The following is a 16,891-nucleotide window of genomic DNA, read 5'->3' as shown; positions in this document are numbered from 1 at the left end:
GGTAGAGGGCGGCGGCGGCGGGGCGGCGGCGGCGGCGGCGGCAGCGGCGTCCCCGCCGGCCTGCGCGCCCGCGCGCTCGCCCGCGCGCTCGCCCGCGCGGCGAGCCGCAACGGCAGCGGCGGCGGCGGCGTCCCCGCCGGCCTGCACGCCCGCGCGCTCGCCCGCGCGCTCGCCCGCGCGGCGAGCAGCGGCGGCGGCGGCGGCGGCGGCGTCCCCGCCCGCGTGCTCGCCCGCGCGCTCGACCGCGCGGCGAGCCGCAGCGGCGGCGGCGGCGGCGGCGGCGGCTGCGGGATCCGCGCCGTCCGCCGCCCCGTCGGCGGCGGCGGCAGCGGCAGGGCCCGCCCCGACGGCCGCCAGAGCCGCGGCCGCAGGGGGCCTGTCGGCGGCCGCCACCTGCTCCCACTAGGGAAGGAGAGAGGGGAAAGAGGATAGGGGAGGGGGGAAGGAGTCGCCGGCCATGGTGCCGGCCGGCGGCGGCGGCGTCGGCGGTGACGGCGGCGGCGGCAGCGGCGCCAGTCACAGGTAACCCTAACCCTAACCTAGGCTGATACCATACTATAAGGTAATAGATAGATTATGGGCTAACCCTAGAGGGTAGCTATGTAGATGTCTTACATGGGCCTATTGGGCCCTAATACACATAGTACACCAACAATGTATACTACCAGCAACTAGCTAGGAGGAATCCAGACGAGGTACAGATAGCCATCTAGAGTAGTTCATCCAATACACATGTAATCAAACTTAAAAAGAATCATTAAGTAAACTATAGGGTGTATCTGCACAACAGCAAAGTGTTCCTTGGAATCCATAAAAAGTAGGCTAAAAGAGATTAGATCAGGATGCGCATGGCTGGACCTCACATTAATTACACAGGAGCAACAGGCTACAACTATAGCAATCTGGTACAACAATATAAGCATATATATATATACATTTCTGTATGCAATGTGCAGGAATCTCAAGATTATATGCTCGATTAAGCTATGTTGTGTAGTTTTCTATCCTATTAATTAGCTTCTAATTTTATACTTAATTTAACTAACTACTGCCACACTACTGGATCTTTTTGAGCAAACACAACTAGCGATAGGCTAACTACTAGCTATCTAGTAGATCATTTCCTTCCTTTGGATTGCACGAGGCAGGTACAGTGCTGACTTGCTTTTAGGTCAGACTAATAGCCTGATAGGTGAAGAAAAGAGACACTTAGGGAGGAGATGTAAGATGAGCACGTACGCATGGTCCACGCGCACATCATGCTTTATACATTACTTCCTCTTATCAGAGATATATGTCCATTAATTTGGATTTGCCTATAAGTCAAAATCAATTTGCTTTGACCGTCAATATCTAAAATTTCACATACCTTGACAACACAAGAACGGTGATGTTAGATTCTTCATGAAAAGTTCTATCATAATATTTAAAAAATTATATTTAAGGTAATACGTTTTTACTGATGTTTCTAGTCAAAATGCCATGCTGAAGATTTGTGTTGATGTCCTAATGGATTTATATTTCTGATGATAAGAAATAATTGTTGGAATGGTTGCTAATTTGCTTTAGTTTTCAGACTACAGAGTACTGTTAAACCACCACGAGGACTGCCAAATTGATTAAGCTGTGCATATGATTACTGATGGAGTAGTTGAGTATTCTCTTTAGCTGGTTAGCTAGCTGTACTAATCTCTTGAGACAAAGCTTCTTTTACGCCAACAAATCTTTAGTGATGAAGCTAAGGATGCCCTCATGAGCATACGTGGCCAATACTGAACCAAGCTTCTTGATTTGGAATTTAATGCTTACTTTTAGTACAAGCTATGGTACAAAAGTACAGGTAATTTTAGAGTTCATCATGCATTATTTGCTATACCTAAACTCATGTATTGAAAAATACAATGAGAAGTGAAGAGCAGAATCCGATGGTAGACACAAGATCTAATGCAATATTTGCTCGTTAGAACTGGTCTTTCCAAAGATATATATATGGTTACTTGCATATCCATGCATGCATCCTGATCGTTCGGAATCATTACACTAGCTGAGCATATGGGTTTCACGTATAAGCATGGATCATAAGAATTAGCCAGTATTGTGCATGTGGGTTTGGTGTTAATTTTATGCCACTCATCATTGCTGCATTCTTGTCCCACTTGTGCACTTAAAAAGTGCATAAAAAATAATCGTAATTGCATTGAGACTATTCGCACACAATTAAGTAGTGATCTCTGCTGATTAATGTTATTTCGTTGTCCAAAACTACAAGAAGGTCCTGACTGGACAACAATTATATCACAACCGGCAGCAAGATCTTTGCTAGCAATAATTAAGAATTTATTTTGATTGGTTACAACCAATCGTCGAGAATATTTGTACCGCACATATGGGATTGTACCACCACAGAGAATTTATCCTTTTTTGCCATTTCTCTCGCGATTTCAAGCCTAAAGAAAGATGGGCGACTTATTAACCAATCACAATGTATGTTGTATATTCTTATTTTCCCCCTAAAACCTTGAGCACGCAGCAGGGTTTTTTTTATAAATGGTGTGACCCATCATTATTTCCATAATATTGGCTGCTAGTTATGCATAACATAACTATCATTCTACAGAAGTACTATGTGTCACAAAATTAATTGTATATTTATGCATATGATCATAAGATGGCATTCTCAACCAAACATTGAAAACTAATTTTCTTGCTTTGGAGAGCCTAATAACATGGCAACTCGTGGATCAAGCTTAATTTCTATATAATCTTGAAGCCTCACCTGCCTTTGAGTTTCCAACTCAACAACTCAGATCTGTTTAAGATCATGACAAAAGGCAACAAACTAGATCAAACTGTGAATGAAACAATTTTGTGATTTGCACGAAAATTTGATAGTGACGCACGCGTTGAGAATCTCAATCGAATAGCTCGCCGGATCAGGCCCAAAAGTAATCTGAATCTAGTTGATGATTGATGAAAAAAAAATTATAAGCATGCACGGTCCCTACTGCAAAGGCGTTGTTAATTGGATTTCTTTGATCATCTAGAACACTATTGTTAATTTTATGGTGATGGAGATGTAGGCCAACACACACGGATGAACGTACCTTCCAGGAGAGACCTCACATGCAACCAAGCTAATGGTCCAGGCTTGATTCTAGAAAAATATTTAATCAATTTGCTTAGCTAGATACGCATATCGGCAGTTGCTCAATCTATATGCGTACCAAATGTATATTTTCTCATGATGCGGTGTCGAAATGTGCCCTACTTTTTGGTGACAGATCTGTAGTAGGTACTTCGTTTTGTTGATTCTTGTACTCTAACATATGAAACAGAATCGACAGTAGTTGCTACAAATCGTACTACAGGAAAGTTGTGAGAAAAGGTGTCAGGCCGGCATGTTCAAATGCTTGGATTTCATAGAATTTCTGCAGGAATTTTACAAGATGTTCAAGAAAATTCTCATGTTCCAAACGGGACCTCGATATATCCATGAGTTCATTAGTGACTTTTGTTTAGAGATAGTGATTGTATGTTGCGTGCACTGAAATGTCTTCGATTTAGATTAACTCTTGTCATAGCTAGACTTAATTATAGTGAAGTCAATATAGATGCCACCTGAGTTGGTAGACACATAAGCACATTAGTTTTAGTACATGACTTAGTTTATAACCAACCTAACGATTAAGCTTGAATGTTCTTATTACTTGCTTAAGAAACGTATATACTATCCAGTAATATTTGTTGAATGTCCTCTTAAGTTGCATCTAGCACGAATATTCTCTCACATCTCGATCAGTATGACAAATTTATAGCACAATAATGCAAGCAACTATGTGTACCAAGTTAGGCCACACGCATGATACTTGTTAAGCACAAGTTGAACCAAGTAATGTATTGAATTATGTGTCGTTGCAGCTGGAACCAAAGATATATCTAAACTCAATGGGGGCAAGTTTGCTCAGTTTTATTATAAAAAAATGCTATAGCATAAGAAACAAACAATCACCCTAAATGAATTCTGAATACATAATATAATAAATGGGCCAAATTCGTCACTCTTGTTTATGGGTTTCACTAATTATCTACATTATTTTGCATTGAACTGTTCTATATTGAAGGTAAGATTAGGATGCATATTGTCGATCAAGGGAACGTGCTAGCTAATGTTACATCGGATCTCAACTCTTGTCACGCTACTTTGAACTAACTTGAAAATAAAGTTTTATCAAAATAATGTTGGACACGGTTTACATACTCCTCCGTTCCAAATTAAATGTCGTTTTGACTTTTCTAGGTTCATAGTTTTTGCTATACATCTATATGCACGCTACGTCTAGATACATAGCAAAAACTATGTATCTAAAAATGCTAAAACGATCTACAATTTAAAACGGAGGGGGTAACAATTAATCAGTCAAAGTGGTCTAGGGCATCAAACTTAGCACTACCCTAATAGTACACTAGTACTTACATAACGACTGGACCAAGCTAATACTTATTTTATTTTGATTACTTTTAGTTGCACCTTAATTTTACTTATGATCACGGTATTCTAGTTCAGATGCTGTTTAGTATTTATAAAAAATGATACCCGTCACTAACAAAATCTCACCCAGCCACTATCGCGGAACATTTCACTCCTGATGGACAAGAGTTGTCAGAAAAATGGGAAGAATTAATCATCCAAAAGATTAGAAAAACCCATCGGGAATTATTCTCTCAGTACCTTGCATATATGTTAATTAATTTTCAAAGTTAAGCTAATATACGTTTGAATTTTTTTTTATTGAAAGAAGTTGCTAGGTGGCTCTGTTTTTTTTCCCTCTAGCTCCACTCCTGAGAGGCCTCTCTTTGACCACCAATAACTTTCACCATCAATGAACTTACCAGTTACCATCACATACGTGTATATATTGTGTAGAGGCAAGAAAGCACTCAGCAAGTCGTGAACTAGTCTACGGTAAATAATTTTCAATTCTAAAGAGTACAATTGCTGTAGAGTGTAGACTATGGTTGAACATGACATGTGCAATTTAGAATGGGATCACGGAATCATCACACAAAATATGTTAAGCACACGCAGGACGACAGCAAGTTTACAAGTGAAGTTTGCCAGGTTGATCCTGACCAAGACTGATACAATTCAAAAACCAGAGTTGGAGCTGAGAAACCAGCAGGAAGTAGCCCAAAGTCCCAAACATTCTCACCAGCTTATATGAAACAGGAGGAGGTTAACTGAGCCTAGTTCAGCTAGTACTGGTGCCTAGCAGGCTCAATAATTTTTCTTCACTTGGACTTTTTGTGAGATTTTTTCTTTCATGAAAAATAATCCCTCCGTTCTAAATTGTAGATCATTCCAACTTTCTTGGAGAGTCAAACTATTTTATGTTTGACCAAAATTATAGAGAGGATTAAGAAGATTTATAGCACCGAATAGATATACTATGAAAATATATTTAGTGAAGAATCTAATGGTGCTTATTTGGTATCATAAATGTTCATAGTTTATTGTATAAATTTAGTCAAACTTGAGATGATTTGACCCTCTAAGAAAATTGGAATGACTTACAATTTGGAACGGAACGGAGGGAGTAATATGTTTAGTTTCTTCTTTGTTCATTCTTCATGTTCCACGATGCAAAATTACTTGCTCCACATTGCAGCCTAAGTAGTTTTTCAAATAAGTAAAAGAAAGATACACAAATCCAAGCAAAAGACGATGATCAAACATGAAGTACAAGGCTGTGTACTCACATCTCTAATAAACTAAGCTTTTTGTTGTAGGTGGTCAGTGGTTTCTACTTTCTAGTATGTTTGGTTAACTAACAACAGAGTTTCGGGTAATGAGTTTGTGGGCGATTATGTTGTACTAAAAAAAAGTATTGGTGGCCACTTAAAAGAAAGATACTATTTGGTACTTATATTGTAGGTCACTTGTAAAAAACTGTAGGAAAAGATGAGAACTCTTGTAGTGTATATGATCATATTCCATAAGATTATATCCTGATTGAGTACCTATCCAGAATTCCATATAAATGCTTTTGCCTAGAATATAATATACATTTGATGCCCTAGCTGGAATTGCTAGGTTTTGGCCTATGTCCCACCTATATCTAATTAATCTGTACCACTTCATCAATATTCATGAAGCTAATTAAGCTTAATTAGCTAGTAAGCGTACTTAGAAAACAAAAGGTACACACCCAGTAGAATCTCACTAGTTTAAAGGCAGTAGTGTTCTTCTACTATCTTTTATTTAACACAGTGTAGCAGCTAGGCAGCATAACCCATGTAGCTCTTTGCATGCCTTTGGTAAAAATAGCATTGCATCTATATCTATGTAGCTAATTGGTCACGACTCCTAATTACTAGGCCCCATTGTTTAACAATTGTAATTAAGGAGTAGTTAAGGAGAGCTATAGAGGAGAGAAGAAGAAAGAGATGGAGTCAGGGGACATGGAACTGCAGAGAGATGGCAAGAGCCGGTCCTACATTATTAGATAAGCACAGAGGCATATTCTAAGCCATGCTTATGTTGGGTTTGCCATCATATTCAACTGCACTTGTTAATCCCTGCTAATGATCAAATCAAGCTCACAAATCTATTATAAAAAGGCGCCATTTTTTTTCTATGTCCCCTCGCGTATCATCCGTTGATTACTATTGTTTTCTCCCTGGCCCCCACAAACCTCCTACACACACACTCTCTCTCTCTCTCCTCTGTCTGCCTACGTGTATAAATGCCCCGTTCCTTCCCTCCCAAGTGAGAAGAAGAAGCACTCAGCAAGAGCTTTCAAGAAGCTTGTAGCTGCACTTGCTTGGTCACAGCCTCACAGAGAGAAGCATAGAGGATTCACATAGAGCTAGCAAGAAATTGAAGTGGTAGAGTGAGAGGCATGGGGGTGATGATGGACGAGGCAGAGCCAATGAAGAAGACGATGATAAGAGTGAGGGAGTTCGACGTGGCGAGGGACCTTCGCGCCGTGGAGGAGCTCGAGCTCCGGTGCCAGGTTGGCCTGTCCGGCGACCAAAGCTCTGACGACCCTGCCGCCGACCATGACGGCGGCGCAGAGAGGAAGAAGAGGAGCGGCAAGAAGAAGAAGAGAGGCATGTCGCTCTACGTCGAGCAGATCGGCGACCCGTTTGCCCGGGTGCGCCATGCGCCGGACCACGTCATGCTGGTAATTTTACTATACCCAGCAGCCGCCATTGACGCCTCAGTTTGACCTTGCGCGTCCATGATAGCGATGCTCATGGAGTGTGCTTGTGTCCAGGTCGCCGAGTACGGGGATGAAGAAGAGGTCGTCGGGGTGATCAAGGCGTGCACCAGGATGGTCAGCCGAGGGAAGAAGACGACGCAAAGCTTCAGCAGCTCATCAAAGCAGTTCGTCAAGGTGGCATGCCTTCTTGGGCTCAGGGTGTCCCCCTCGCACAGGTGATTAATTAAACAACTAACCCGAGTTAATTACTAGTATTAGTGTACTAGAAATCATCAGGTGCTGACGCATTGCGCGAGAGCGAGAGAGCAATGCGAGCAACCACCATGTGGGGACAGTGGACTGACAGGTTCTTTCTTCTTCGTCTCCGTTCGCAGGCGCCTCGGGATCGCGACGGAGCTGGTCCGGCGCGCCGAGTCGTGGTGCGCAGCTCGCGGCGCGGCGTACGCCACCATGGCCACCACCGAGTCCAACGCGGCGTCGCTCGCTCTCTTCGCCGGCCGCTTCGCGTACGCGCCTTTCCGGCGGCCGGTGTTCCTCGGCCACCCCGTGCACCGGCACCGGGCGCGTGTCCCGCGCGCGCACCGCGTCCTCCGCCTGCCCCCGCCACTCGCCGCTGCCGCCTACGCCGCGCTGCTCCCGCCCCACGCCGCCGAGTTCCTCCCCGCCGACCTCCCCGCGCTGCTCGCCCACAAGCTCACCCTCGGCACCTACCTCGCCATCGAGCGCGGCGGCGGCCCCGAGGATGCGGCGCGCCCGCCGTCGTTCGCGCTGGTCAGCGTCTGGGACGCCACGCGCTCCCTCCGCCTCCGCGTCGGCGGCGCGCCGGCGCTCCTCCGCGCGTCGCTGGCGGCAGCGCGCGCCCTCGACAGCCACGCACCGTGGCTGCGGGTGCCCTCCGTGCCCGACATCTTCCGGCCGTTCGGCACCTACCTCCTCTACGGCCTCCGCATGTCCGGGCCGGAGGGTCCGGCGCTCCTCCGCTCGCTCTGCCGCCACGCTCACAACGTCGCCCGCAAGAACCCAGCGTGCGCCGTCCTGGCCGCCGACCTCGGGCCCGAGGACCCGGCCGCCGCCGTCGTGCCGCACTGGGCCAAGTTCTCCTGCGACGAGGACGTCTGGTGCATCAAGAAGCTCGGCGCCGCTACCGGCGGCAATGCCGCCGGCGACGAGGACGAGGATGACTGGACGACGTCACCGCCGCCCGGAGTCCTGTTTGTGGATCCACGGGAGTTCTGAACGTTGGCGCAATGTACAAGTTTTGATTTTTTTTTTATGATTGTGTAGATATACATCATACATACGTGGACATGATGCTGCAAGTCGATGCAAAAATGCAGTGCATTTTGCAGATTATGTACCTCCCAAGTACAATTTAGGGTAGCAACAGACCTTATCAGCTTTTGGCTCTGAAAGTCTGTACTTCTGAAGAGCGATGGTTGGTCATTTTCAAGTGAAATGGCCATCCATCTCTCAAAGATGCGTAGAAATGTCAGAAGAATATGCTTCAGTTGGGTCTCTTGTATAGCCGTAAAGCATAGGTGATTATTTTAGCTCAGTATTCAATGGAAATTCAATATGAACAAAACTTATTGGTTTAAAGTTTACAATGAATGAACTAAGGAGCAGCAGCAGCGACTGGAGACGGCTGCAACCTGCCTACATTCATTGATAAGGATTACAGAAAACAAACACAAACACAATCACACCTACTCTGACCACCTGGGGTCCATGATTTGAAGAAAACAAACACAAGCAGATGTTGTCATGAAGAATTTATACAGTCCACATCATTGACCGATTGAACTAGCGTAAACCACAGCATGTCTTCTACTTGCTGAATATTCTGGTAAAATCTCTTGTTTCAGCAAGATCACATCTGCAACCTACCCTTGATCAAATCTCTGAACCTTGAAAACAAAAGGGCTTCCACGCAGCAACTTGATGGGTCCAGTTCAGCGCAGCTCACAAAGGGAAAGTGCCAATTTCGAGATAATGTCGTAACCAACCCCAGATAGCATATAAAGGGACTCCAATACTCAATTCCTTTATACCCAATTGCAGGCAGTGCATATCTTCCAGAAGCCACTGGCCAGGCCCTACTTGAAATTTAAACTAAGGCTCTGTATCCTTTGGTTTTCCACAACCTGGAAAAGAAACATGGCCAATTGGCCACAACCATCTAACGATCACTTCTCTAACACCATTCACATGGACCATACAAAATAACTGCAAAGTAAAAGAGACAAACAAGCTATTAGTTTGGTAGAAAGGAATTAATCTGTACAATGAGGGCAAAGATAAATAAAACTGCAATGCAGTTTGCAACTTGCAAGTGACACCAGAAAACAATATAGCAGTCAGGAATGTGATTCTGAAATGCACTGTCCTAGAGTAAATGCAGCCACATGTCAATGCCTCGCTGGGATAATTAGAATGGCATGCAGCATATCAGTGCTAACTTACAGGTATAGGCAGTTCATTTTCCAAGCACAACAGAAAATATTCTATGTGCACCAAGAAAAAGCATGATTGTTTATGTCAAATCTGCTGTATGTTTTTTCAAACTATTCACAGAACATTCTTTGCATTTGCCTTGGTCTAAAGAGCTTCAATAGATAGGAGGCCACAAATTAAAGGCAAGCATATCTGTTGCTGGCTATCGTATGCAGACTGGGAATAAACATATGAATTGGTCCTGATGCGGCACACCTAGATCTAATAAACACTGTAATGTGGACAAGAATATGCATAATCGGTCCAATCTGCTTACATGACACTATGCAACTATATCTAACAAGAACTGCAATTGGACAGGGATAAGCAAAATATCAGTCCAATCAGTTAGTGAGCCACTTAAGCAAAACAGAATAGAACTTCATAAAAGGAACAAATAAATAAGGTAGACATGACAACAGTCTGCTTTAGGTCACCTTGCATGAACGAGGAATGGCACCCAAATAAAAGAGAAAGCAAATGGCTAGTGAATAGTATTCTGCAATTGTGAACTTTATTTCACACACTCCGATTGGCATTTATAGATACTAATATCCAAAATAGTAATTTATTACTGGTGAAGACTAAACGCAAAACTTTATTTCCGCATTACAAGTGGCTTACATACTAATCTCTGAAGTGCTAGTAATTTACTGGCGAAGACCAATCACCAACAATGGACACAAGATCAGAGGCGGACCTACAGTCATGTGAGTGAGGGCATAGGCCCTCACTCAAAATCTTCAAGCTAAGGTAAGTGATAAAATTTCACCATATAAAAGTTTCATAATTTTAGCTTCTCTTGATGTGTGCCCTCACTCAAATTTTGTTCTAGGTCCGCCCCTGCACAAGATGCATTTCAAATCACTGAGACCAGACATCAATGTTGGACATATGCATTTTTTGGAAAGTGGGACCCAAGAGAATAAAGATGCTCATACATGTTTATTTTGAATTTTGATCCACTTTATAAGCGATTACTTAGGAGCACTGGCAAGACTATATTCCAGTTTTGACTCCCTGTCCAAATATCATGTCCAGTAAGCATTAAATAATAGAAAGATCCAATTCATAAACAAATAACACTTTCAAAACAATGTGCTATGACCCTTAGATCACAAGAGCGACACACACCACATGCTGAGCAGTGGAGGGTTGGATGGCAACAACTGAAGGAGAGGGACTTTTAGGAGAAAGAGGAGACAATGGACTAGGAGGAAGAACCTTGGTGGAGACTAGATTGATCCCATTCCTTCTTATTGCTTTCCCAATAATATGACAAATCAGCTAAAGAGGAGACTGAACCTAAATGGAAGGATATGCATCCAACTAATATAGCCGCGAGGATAAGCGTATATGCTGCCGTTGCCTCAGCTAGCCCTAAGGGTGTCTATTGCTTCTTGTGGTGTGGGTATCCATGCACATGACACAATGTCAGTCAACTAAATTTGTCACTATTAAAAATTAGCCACTTCACACAGCAGAAATAATATTAGGATTTTAGGAACAAACCCTTCCTGATCAGATCCCCCTTGGTACTCTTCATGGGTACTTGGTTCAGAGTTCAGAAATTTGGATTAGCTTAGCTTGTCCTGTTCAATAAACTCCAGAAATATCAGTCAAAAGAACATCTATAGAATCTGACTGATCCAAACTGAAGTTGCAAGTTCAGACAACAGACATACAAAAGAAACCACAGCAAAGAATCTTGAAAATGGGCCAATTTTTAGTTTCTGCCAAGCATTTTCAAATGATTGCTCTTCTGAACTTTTTCTCTGACAAGAGGGACAGCAGTGCTGCCTGATGCCACAACGCTTCTTTTTATTTATCTTAAGAGATAACATCTATGTCAAAGTCCATGAAAAATCTCCCTGCATCTGTTATAGATGCTAGCCATTTCACATGAGTTTTTCATGAATTAGTTTATAAATTACAACTGAACTGCCAGTACCTGCAGATATGCTTTCTTTAGAGCATCTTCAGGTCATGTAGCTTTATCTTAAGAGACAGCATATAGGACTCTAGGTCAAGTCCATCAAAAATCTCCCTGGATAATTTGTTATAGATGTTAGCCATTGCACATGAGTTTTTCATGAATTAGTTTATTTATTACAACTGAACTGCCAGTACCTGCAAGCCATGTAGCTCAGCTAATGCACTAGAGGTGACCTGAATGATGTCTTCAGAGTTCCACATTGACCTGCCCTGCAGTTTTCAGGTTAACAATGTTGCCATGATGCCGTCCAGCATTTCAGCACGACAGTAGTAAACCAAACTATAGATTGCACGCACGTCAGAACTGCTGCAACCATGATACGTTTCTGAACCAGAAAAACAGTGCTCTACTGTGAAGCCCCTCTGTTCCAGATGAACAACAGCCGCTTAAAGATCATGGAAGCAGTTACTTGCATCTGCAATGTCACATAGCTCCAAAAATTCTTACGGTTTGGAAATTGGAGACGGCTGGGCAAATATTCCGAATGGTTGAAGATTCAACCCTCTTCCCCATCAGATCTGATGTGCTTTGCAGTCACCAAACATATTTGAGCAACGAAGCTTATACTAGGTACAGACGTACAGTAAAGAACTCGACGGACAATTTCTCACCGGCGCTCCGAAGTGGCATCCACCACGCGCATCTCCTCCGCATCCCCTGCACGAACTCCGGCTGTGTGACTGCGCCGTGACCGCCTGCTTTCTTCTTCGCTTCCTCGTCCTCTTTCGAATCGGCAGCGGCGCGTGGCCGTCACCGACTAATCGATGGATCCAGAGTACGGTCGCCACTCGCCACGCCATGGACGCCAAGACGTACAAGCTCCAGCTGCAGCTCGGCCTGGCGGTCTACACCGTAGCGGATTCGAAGTTTGAGCTAGCGAGATGCCGTTGACGGACACGACGAAGCAGCAAGTACCGGATCATCGGACGAGGAGTTAAGAGGAGGAGCCTGACGAGATCACCCACACTAGATTCCGTGGGCATGGTAGCAATCTACACCAAGACGCTGAGATGCAACCCGGATGGATTTTTCATACGTGTTTGCCAGCCCAGAAGTGTACAATACGTATGTGCCTCTTCTGCAAATCGTTTCTGAATTTCAAAAGATTTTTCATAAGTGTTCGCTGGATGAAACTCCCATACAGCTGATGATCAGGTCGGGCAAAATGAGACAAGTCCAAATCCTGGCGCAAATGTGTAACATTCTCTGGTAATCGAGTTTGAATATTTGCAGCTGAAAATCACAGTTGTTGCTAAAGGCGTGTGCAAAACACTCTGATGACACAACTGAAAATCACACATGATATTTGCAGCTGCTGCTATGTTTTGTGATCAGTCGAGGCGGCGGAGGAGATACTCGACTTCGACGTCCTTAGTCAATGGCATCACCCACTGATCATACAGCTTGGAGAGCACTTTAGGATCGACCTTGCATTCGCTGTCACCGGCAGTGACTTCTTGCTTGCCGGCGTTGTCCTCCAAGGTGACGTTCTGTCCGAAGGTCCTGGCCTTCTTCTCTACTCTCTTCTTCACCTTCTCTTCGACAGCCTTGAATGTAAGCAGATCCATCAAAGAATTGCTGTCCTGCATCGACAGTGAGATAAAGCAAAAGGAGTTCATTTTCTAGGGGTCGGCATCTAAATCATTCAGAGCAGACAGATAGGAGAAATGTAGTAGAATTGGACTCATGAAATGTGTAAAGTGCTCTGAAGATGTGAGAATGTGACAGAGTACCATGTAACCTAGAAATACAAAGGTAGCCATTTAAAGGGACATATAAGCTGATTTCTTAGTTGAACTTCAACTATCAAGGTTCACCAATATACATAGCCCTTGGGAACACTAGATATCTTTTATATTGCTATATACATAATATCAGCAAATATACCAATTATGTACGTATTAGGTAATTCAGGGAGGCAGCTAATGTGATGTTCAGTAGATTAACCTTTGCTTGTATTAGTGGACTATAATCGTGAGGAGCGTCTTTGAACTTCACCTCAGCAACATATTTACCAATATGGACTCTTCTTGATAGCACCTACAAGAAAAGAACCTTGTATTTTACAGGTACACATCAATTTCAAAGTAAAAAAAAAATCCAGCAATTTGCAATTCTTCCTGCAGTACAAGAAATTCTAACCTAGAACTCATACCTGCAGACATGCAAAATCCAACGCAACTGTTTCTGCATAGCTACCGTCGTCGCCGTCAACAGTGAATAAGGGGAGCAATTCATCGAAATACATTTTCCATATTGCATCATTCACAGTGACCAACGAAGCTAGAGGGTGCAAAACCTAATAATAAAGAAAGAGAAGCTCAGATCTCAGCAATCATCACTACCACTTCTTGGTATTTTAAGGTATTGCCTGATGAGCACCTTTGGGGAACTCTTGGTAGGAAAGAGTGGCGAGGGAAGATCTTGAGGGAAGAATGGAACATCTTCTGGCTTTTGATAATGTCCAGCCTATGAGAATTTAAAAAATGTTACTGAGATTGTGTATGAGATTGCACAAAAGGGTTAACTATTGCAGTACATGAAAATTCACAGATGGATTGAGAATTTGTAAGAGATGACACAGCAATGGTATAAATTGCAGTGTATGTGCAGCCATACTTCCAGTAGCATCTGTGCTATATGCCTTAACAAAGAACATGTTATTAAGCTGTCCAGGCTTGGAAGATACAGTACAATCTAGAAATGAGAAAATAAACATTTTGACCTTTTCCATGTCCAGTAAAGTATCAGTAAGCAACGATTAATCATATTACCTTTTTTCCAAACATGCCATTAGTTAGATAACTAATAGTAAGTAATAGGAAGTACATCTTACTTTTCTTGCCTTCTGAATTTTAAACAATTGAATGGGGACAGGATTAAGTATTAAGTCGTTTGAATCAACAAACAGTGGAAAGCCAAGTAGAGAAGTGCCAATAGAGCTCAAAGAACTGAGATTCATCTCTACCCTAGCAAGATGGTTTCAAACCAGTTACTTGTTTCAATCCTAGCGTACTGAAGTTCTACAAAACAGTTGCTTTAATAATTTGATCGGACATAATTGCATTTCGCAAGACAAAATTAGGTAATCTGCCAAATGACAACAACTGCAGCCTCTGCATTTCAGCTAAAATTCTAAAACCACATCACGGTAGGGATAAAAATCTTCACATCTTGATTCGTAATGGTAAGTAAGACGACCACATTAACAGTAACAAACGGACAGGTCCAGCCTTATCAAGATTCAAGAACTTGAGCAAACAGTTCCCCATCCCCTACACTGTTCCGCATGGTTCCCCATCCGGTTAATGCAAATCTTAATGGAGCAAACTGACGGCCGGGCCGGGCCGAGCGAGAGAGTGCACGAAGCAGCCGTAGAGGGGGCAAGGCGGGCGTCTCCGGCCGGCGGAAGCCATCGCCGTCGCAGCAGAAGTGTTTTGCATATAGCCCCCTAAACTGGATCGAGACCAATAATCGCGATCCGAATATTTACAAAACAGACCCTGGGTTTTTACATTTAGCCCCCTAAATTGGATCGCGATCCAAAATAGGGGGTTATTTGTAAATATTCGGATCGCGACTATTAATCGCGAATCGCGATCCGAATATTTGCCCCCCCCCCCCCCCCCCCCCCCTCGGGTCCTGAGTCCTGACACTTGCCGGCGGAGGACTGAGGCAGAGACGAGGCTTCGGCCGGTAAACGGCGGCGGCGAGATGCTTCTCCCCTCCCAAACAGAGCCAGCAATGCGGCGGCGTCGCTTGCTTACTTGAACATGACGGTGCCGCCGATGAAGGCGACCCAGAGTTCGCCCCGCGGCCGGCGTAAGATGAAGGAACGAAAAGAAAGAAGCTTGCCTTGGCGTTGAGGGCCTCCGCTTCCCGGACGAAGAACTCAACGAGAGAGCGCCCTCCGCCGCCGCCACCGCCGGCGGGCGCGTAGGCCGGCGCGTTGTGCGGGTGCCTGGCGCGCTCGAGGAGCGCGAACACCACCGAGTCCTCCAGCCGGACCAGCGCGTCCCGCACCGCGGCCAGGCTCAGCTGCTCGGCCCCCAGCGCGTCCATGGCGAGGAATGAGATCGGAGCGGGGTGGTTTCCGGGGGGCGGAAGGGAAAGGAGTGTGCTTTGGGCCTTCGGCACGGCAGTGGCCTGGTGGGGGTTGGCGAGTGGTCAGGCCACCACAAGTACACGCCTCTGGTGGAAATGGTTTGAGTGGCCAAGGGGCCCAAGACGACCCTGTGCTCACTCAGTGCGTGGACCAGTGTGAAAAGCCACGGTCTAGTGAATTCAAAACATTGTTTTTTTCTTTCTGAAAAATCCATTTCGCAACGTTGTTCTATTGATTCATCTCTAGAAAGATTGCCAGATGTGGGGTGCGAATGAAACAGACATGTTCTTGCTAAAGGCATGAGATAGGGGTATGTTCTTGCTGAAGACTGAGTTGGACAGCTTAAGTAGAAAATCACGAGTCAATGATAGTCATAGACGAGGGTGTAAGTGGTGGAGAGGTACAGTGATTGACTTTTAGAGAGATACAAAAGGTGTTCTTTGATCCGGAGAAAAATAAAATGTTCTATATATTTATTACGCCCAATATAAATGAAAAAGATAATGTTATATGAACTTAATTTTGGTTTTAGGGAAGAAATTCACGTACTTCACATGGTTCAATATTTTCCTGCAAAAGACATATATATTCGATATGATTATTTCTCTTTGCCCTCAATTGAGTATCAACACAGATAATTAAGAGCACAAAGCATTTTTTTCGTGATAATAACTAATATATTCATTCGATAATTCTTAGGCCAGTCTTAGTGGACAATTTCATCGCACAATTACCAAGACTGAGAAATTGATAGTTGTGCCAGTTGAGTGTCAAATATACAAGACATATACTTCCTATGCTTTTTAAATTTGTAACATTTATAACACTTATTTTAAATATTATATAATTAATAACGGAGGACATAGGCCAAGAGGGGGAAAAAGAAATAATTGCGCCACCATGGATGGCTCCCAGCTCCATGCGGCACAAGCACGGTATCTCACCAACCCGCTATACCGTGCTCCATTCAGCACATGACGACAAGAACCCGCCGCGTGCCATTGGCAGGCACCATTCCTACGCGTGCCGAGCACCGCAAGCAACCCACCTACGGAGAGGCACCCAGGCACATGA

At 44.2% G+C, this 16,891-nt stretch overlaps 2 protein-coding genes and 1 long non-coding RNA gene across 3 annotated transcripts; 2 read left to right on the top strand and 1 right to left on the bottom strand.

The window, feature by feature from the left end:
- The first annotated feature begins 446 nt into the window (after positions 1-446).
- Positions 447-2,192, top strand: LOC111256448. The gene is made up of 2 exons (XR_002676544.1): positions 447-522; positions 1,577-2,192. It is a non-coding gene; the product is annotated as an uncharacterized LOC111256448 (long non-coding RNA).
- Positions 2,193-5,505: 3,313 nt separating this feature from the next.
- LOC101782471 (probable N-acetyltransferase HLS1) lies at positions 5,506-8,730 on the top strand. The gene is made up of 3 exons (XM_004954632.3): positions 5,506-7,184; positions 7,278-7,438; positions 7,598-8,730. Exons 1-3 carry the CDS (start codon positions 6,900-6,902, stop codon positions 8,457-8,459), a joined length of 1,308 nt encoding a protein of 435 aa, XP_004954689.1. The 5' UTR covers positions 5,506-6,899; the 3' UTR covers positions 8,460-8,730.
- A 4,052-nt stretch (positions 8,731-12,782) lies between these two features.
- Positions 12,783-15,886, bottom strand: LOC101756378 (chorismate mutase 2). Its single transcript, XM_004951628.4, has 5 exons — positions 15,568-15,886; positions 14,095-14,181; positions 13,868-14,011; positions 13,660-13,752; positions 12,783-13,295 (listed from the first exon to the last, which is right to left on the bottom strand). Exons 1-5 carry the CDS (start codon positions 15,772-15,774, stop codon positions 13,044-13,046), a joined length of 783 nt encoding a protein of 260 aa, XP_004951685.1. The 5' UTR covers positions 15,775-15,886; the 3' UTR covers positions 12,783-13,043.
- Between the last annotated feature and the right edge of the window lie 1,005 nt (positions 15,887-16,891).

This window comes from Setaria italica, chromosome I (genome assembly GCF_000263155.2).
Source record: "Setaria italica strain Yugu1 chromosome I, Setaria_italica_v2.0, whole genome shotgun sequence".
Classification (NCBI taxonomy): Eukaryota; Viridiplantae; Streptophyta; class Magnoliopsida; order Poales; family Poaceae; genus Setaria; species Setaria italica.
Note: the sequence above shows the minus strand (reverse complement) of the source record. Positions and strands in the feature narration are given on the sequence as shown.